General features: G+C 44.2%; 1 protein-coding gene across 1 annotated transcript; it reads right to left on the bottom strand.

Moving 5' to 3' along the window:
- Positions 1-2,970: 2,970 nt before the first annotated feature.
- Positions 2,971-5,685, bottom strand: LOC122808549 (uncharacterized protein K02A2.6-like). Its single transcript, XM_044079503.1, has 2 exons — positions 3,511-5,685; positions 2,971-3,375 (listed from the first exon to the last, which is right to left on the bottom strand). The coding sequence occupies exons 1-2, from the start codon at positions 5,683-5,685 to the stop codon at positions 2,971-2,973; spliced, it is 2,580 nt and encodes an 859-aa protein (XP_043935438.1).
- Between the last annotated feature and the right edge of the window lie 472 nt (positions 5,686-6,157).

Raw genomic sequence — 6,157 nt, forward strand, 5'->3', positions numbered from 1 at the left:
TGATTGTGAAATGGTGCAAAGAAATGCCTATGTGCACAAGTATCCCACAACAGAGGATACAAGTATATTTTAACAAAAGCATCAAGCATTGTAAGCAGATGCAATACACCTGTTGAAAACATCGTTTACTGCTAAATGATGTGTAAATGTATTTTTATTTAAATCAGACTTGTAAGCACGGGCATTGTGTAAGTATTGTACTTACCTTGCTGCCGCATGATGACTATTCTTGCATTATAAGTAATATACATGATAATGTCAAAAATACAAGCCTGTAACAAGGATCAGATCTATATTATTAACAAAAACAAAGTAATCAACATACCACTCTTCCTCCACTGCTCTGCCAGCCTCTGCATCTACTCGATGCACACGGCATGGTTCCGAGTCCTGTTCTCATCAACCGCAGAAAGAAAATAGCAAGTATGAGTGATGTAATTCTCAAATAACAGTGATATACATTGCTCAGATCAAGTTCTCAGAATTATCTTGAAGAACATAAAGAATCACAATCCACATTTTGTAAAGTTACACACACATTCCTTTACATCTTGAAACAGAATTGAGCACATATTGGAGGACTTGATAGTCAGACTTGCAGCTCTAAGCTACATTCTCACTCTAACCCTGACGCCTACCTGAGTAGCTATTCCACATTTCCATCTCACCCGAGAGTGTATGGTAGGAATGCAACGAAAAAACGGAGTTATGAATGTGCAGAGATGAGGTACTAATATGGATCATGGTTTAGGCTTTACAAAACATGCTGTGCATTCATGAAAATAAGTTGCAAGCATGAATGCATGTCAGCACAGTGGTCAGAACTGAAACTCCAGATAAAACTTTCATTCCTCAGAGAGTAACACATAGCTGCTGTTAGCAGACAGCTACAATGTTCTGTACTTCACAGACACAGTAATGTATTTTATGTAGGAAGACATAAAAACATGTATAGATATTCACTGGCAAAGAGCACAGCATAAATCAAAATCAAATTCATTTATGGTATCTCATTGTTCTGCATTCCAGCTGTATGCCTGATCATCTGACACCCTCTAAATATAAGGATGACAAGATAGTTGAAGTCAGTTAAATAAAGAAAGGCACAACTGTACATGAAATTCATTTTTCAAATGTTAGCATATTCCACAAAACATTTTGGCAGAAATATAGCAGTCTGTCCCAATCTTTACACATAACACTGTAGTAAAAGACTCTGTTACTATGTTGCATATATCAGCATGTGACTATCCCACTGCCTGCATGCATAACTGGGTTGTCTTTGTCTTTACTTTCCCACTGCAGGATCTGCATTACAACACACAAACTGACCACACCAGGAGGGTGTCAGTGCATGCTATTACCTCTCTTTCATACATGTCATTGCTGTTCTTCTTCTTCTTGTCCTTCATTAATACTGAGTCCTTCTACTCATTCATAGGACATCCTACACCAGCATCTCATCCAGAAAAAAATGATATGTGTATGTATTTCCTTACATGTTTTAACGCTGTTGGAATGGTCCATGCTGGCAAGGATGTAATTAAGAATGTTATGTTTAGGACTTTGTTTTCCTACAATAGTTACATTTCATCCATCTCCTCCAGAACCATCTTCCCATGTGGACATGTCAGGTGTGTGTTATGCCTGTATTCCTCAAATATGTCATATATCTTGGATATGTAACATAATTGTTAACTCTCTATTATATAGGTTCCATGACCCCATACACAGACAAGACTTCATGGTAAATTATTCAGATCTGTAACACTGAGATATCTATGTCATATGTCATTAATAATATACAGCATGTGAAGTAAGCATGTTCTCCTGACCTGTGTCATCTGTTTCTTCTTTTAACACATCAACTGACTGTATCCTCCATTAGCACATCAGGCTAATTAGTTCCTACTGGCAAATGAACATTCCCAGTGACATCATGGATCTGAAATCCATGCACGTGTCCATACCACAGATCGTGTTGCACACCAGCTGGTTGTGCTGCATGAAGGATAGGAGTGCAGATATGGTGAGGTCATGGTGGCAAATGCTGCACAGAATGAAAGCATGTTATCTATGGCATGGTCTATTGAATCCCTGGTTACAGCTGTACTACAGCAGTGCCATAGTATAAGGGTGTTCTGCATGCACTGACTGTACTTAGCTAACTGCCACATGGGAAAGGCAGGCACCCTCTCAGCAGACCAAACTTTCGCCATTAGGCATCAATGCAATGTCCACACGCTTCCACTTCTGGCCCATCTGATATTGACCCAACAGTCATGACCAGGCAGTCAATTTGCACCCACGGTCCTTCCCACAGTGTATCTCAATATGCTGACAACACCCCATCAGTCTCTTCTGTGGAACAACCTGAGCGAAGTGTTTCCATACATGGTAGTGGTGGACTGGACTATGGTGTGAGCTGTCAGCATGGGTGTCATAGACTGTGTTTGGAGTAACACTGAAATTTGTTCCATTCCATCCAGCAGTGTCAGTCTCATCCCAAAGCAATGATGATTGCTATGTAGAACACTGACAATGGCATCTGTCTGTGTTTGTTATGAAGTTTGATGCCATAGGGGTCTGGCATTTTTACTAACCATAGGTGACTCGATTTAGTACATTTATGTTACATCTTGGGAAATAAGGAGACCACACGGTTCTGGAGTTATAAGGCCATTCTTTATTAAGCCTGTAGGTACGCACCCATGCTACATGTTCACAACTTCGCCATCTCCATACATACACCGGAAACCACCTGTTACCAGGATATATATATAACCATCACCACATGTTGCTAATTCCCCAGAGCGCCCCCACAGTACAACAACAGCATTACTTGCCCGATACTACATCCCTCCCCTTTTAAGCATTGAATACGCTTCTTACAAAAGGAAACAAGGGAGCAAGCCAAAAAACAATCCATTTCGTACTGAAGTTCCCAAATACTCGGCTAGTATTAAACATTTACCCTACAATCGAAATAGGTTGCTCTTTTAAACTAGACATGCAATTGTTACATTGATAGTCCTTCAAGTAACTAGGTTTAACCAGTGCCCGCTTAGAACGGCGCAAGGGTACCACCTTGGGTGACTCCGGGGTCACAGTTACCACCTCTGGTACCGGTGTATCCATCCCTGGAACAGTTTGATCCTTGGGAACCTCTCCTTCCGAGTTCCGGCAGTCTCCCTCGGCCCCCAAGATCAGAGATCCTCCTGCCGCTGCGAGCCCTTCTCCCGAACTTAACGGCATTTCCGGGGCTTGCAGTTCTATGGAGTCCTTCTCCGGCACACTCCGCAGAATCTGGTCCACATGTCTCCTCACGACTAAACCTCCATTCAACCTCACCTGGTACGACAGGGGACCTGTGCTCTTGACAATAAACCCGGGGATCCATTTAGGTCCATAACTGAAGTTTCGCGTCATCACTGCATCTCCCTCCAGGAAACTTCTCTCTCTCCGTCGTCGATCATGATATTCTTTTTGCCTCCACTGTATCCTCTCTACCTTAGCTCGGATGTTGGGATGCACCAGATCCAACGTGGATCTTAATCTCCGTCCTTGCAACATCTCGGCAGGAGATAATCCCGTGGTAGACTGGGGTGTAATGCGGTAATTGAATAACACCCTTGATACTTTTGCTGCCATACTTCCGTCTCCAGCCTTTTTCATCATCGCTTTAAAAGTCTGGACAGCCCTCTCAGCACATCCATTTGAAGCTGCGTGGTATGGTGCTGAGGTAACATGTACAATGCCATTTTTTTCCAGGAACCCCTTGAACTCTTCACTCATGAAACATGACGCATTGTCCGATACAATCGTCTCGGGTAATCCTTGACTACTGAAACTCTTTCTCAGACAGTCAATGGTAATGGAAGAAGTGGGTGTTTTGACTGGGTAGGCATCCATCCATTTAGAATGAGCATCCATTATTATCAAAAACATTGCCCCCATAAAAGGTCCTGCATAGTCTATATGAAGTCTCTGCCAAGGTCTACTCGGCCACTCCCATGGGTGTAGTGGTGCCATCCCAGGAAAGTTGCGATGCTGCTGACCAGTTTTACACTCTTTTACAGCGACTTCAATGTCGTGGTCCAACTTTGGCCACCAGAAATAACTTCGTGCTAAGGCCTTCATTCGGGTAATGCCCACATGACCTTGATGCAACTGTTGTAAAAGTGCACTTCTTCCTGGGGGCGGAATTATCACTCGTGCTCCCCACAACACGCATCCATCTTGCACACTCAGCTCTGTTTTTCTCACCTCATAAGGCCTGAAAACTGGATCAGGGTGTTGTGTCGCCCAGCCTTGCTGGACCCATTTAAACACTCTAGCCAACACCGGGTCTTTTCGTGTCCAGTCGCTCAATTCTTTCGCTGACACCAACGTGATGTCCTCCATCATCAACACTCGGTCCTCCATCTCCTCCCGCTGGGGAGGCCCCGGTAGCGGCAGACGGCTCAACGCGTCCGCATTGCTATGGTGTTTCCCAGGCTTATAAACAATCTCATATTCATAAGCTCTTAATGTAACAGCCCACCTCTGAATTCGGGGAGAAACCATCTGAGGAACGGCCTTCATCTCGTTGAACAGTGACAACAAAGGCTTATGATCGGTGCACACCGTAAACTTCCTGCCATAGAGGTATTTGTGGAACCTCTTAATTCCAAACATTACAGCCAAACCCTCTTTGTCTAACTGGGAATAGTTTGACTCTGCTGGTGTTAAAGTTCGTGACATGAACCCAATGGGTCTTTCTTGTCCATCTGGCATCCGGTGTGCCAGCACGGCCCCTAACCCATAGGGTGAGGCATCACATGACAAAATTAAGTCCTTGTGACTATCGTAGTGCACCAAAACCTCTGAAGACTGCATCAGTTCCTTTGACTGCTCAAACGCTTTTTCTTGTTCCTCCTGCCACTTCCACAGGGTCTCCTTCCTTAACAATTTATGTAAAGGAGCTAACAGCGTTGACAGATTTGGTAGGAACCTGTTATAATAGTTAAGTAAGCCTAAATAAGCCTTCAGCTCTGTAACATTTGTGGGTGCAGGTGCCTCTTGGATGGCTTTTACCTTGTCTGGCAGGGGGTGTAGGCCCGAGGCATCCACCTTGTAACCCAGGAACTCTGCTTCCTTTACCATGAAAGCACATTTACTCCTCTTCACCCGTAAACCAGCCTCTCGCAGTCGACTTAGCACCTCGTTCAGAGTCTCCAGATGCTCGCCATTGCTCCTTCCCGTCAACAGGATGTCATCCAGATACACAGCCACCTTCGGAATTCCTGCCACCAGTCCCTCCATGATTCTCTGGAAAATAGCTGGACTAGAGGAAACCCCAAAGGGTAAACGATTGACTTGAAACAGTCCCTTGTGTGTATTGAGGGTGACATAGGCCTTTGACCCTTCTTCCAGAACAACTTGTTGATATGCCTGACTAAGGTCCAGTTTACTAAACCTTTCACCTTCCGACAGTTTTTCAAATACATCCTCCACCTTGGGTAAAGGATACTGCTCCAGCTTCGAAACTTGGTTCACTGTTAACTTGTAGTCACCACATATGCGTACAGTATTATCTGGCTTTAATACTGGAACAATTGGTGCTGCCCATTCCGAAAACTTCACTGGTTCAATTATACCTTGCTTAGTGAGTCGTTCCAACTCAGTCTCCACTTTCTTCTTCATTACATATGGTACGGGTCGAGGTTTGTAAAATCTTGGCGTTGCTTTTTCTGTAACGTATATCTTTGCTGGTGGACCCCGCCAGGTCCCCAGTTCCTCTTTGAACACTTCGGCATTGTTCTCCAACACATCTTGCAAAGCCAGCCCCAGCTGTTCTACTTTATGTAGCCGTAGACACCCCATTTCCAGCTCCTTGAGCCACGCCCGGCCTAGCAGGTTTGGTCCCTTACCTGCTACCACCATGACTGGCAACTGTTTGACTTTATCTTTATGTTTGACAGTTACTTGGGCCATCCCCAGTGTGGGAACTGTTTCACCGGTATATGTTTTTAAAGTCACTGAACAGTCCCGCAACTTCTGAGCCTCTTTTAACCATAACTTTCCATACTCAGCTTTGGACAGAACCGTCACACTACATCCGGTATCCACTTCAAACTGCACCATTTTACCATTTAAGTTCAACTGGGTTGTGATG

Source organism: Protopterus annectens, chromosome 8.part0, assembly GCF_019279795.1.
Source record: "Protopterus annectens isolate FY-2018-M chromosome 8.part0, PAN1.0, whole genome shotgun sequence".
Taxonomy (NCBI): Eukaryota; Metazoa; Chordata; order Ceratodontiformes; family Protopteridae; genus Protopterus; species Protopterus annectens.

Bases quoted from the DNA above. Each gene is read 5' to 3' on its own strand.
- LOC122808549 (XM_044079503.1), bottom strand. From the start codon at position 5,685: ATGAAGAAGAAAGTGGAGACTGAGTTGGAACGACTCACTAAGCAAGGT. The intron at 3,376-3,510 runs GTAGAGAGGATA...TTTATTGTCAAG, and splicing joins ATCCCAACATCCGAGCTAAG to AGCACAGGTCCCCTGTCGTA.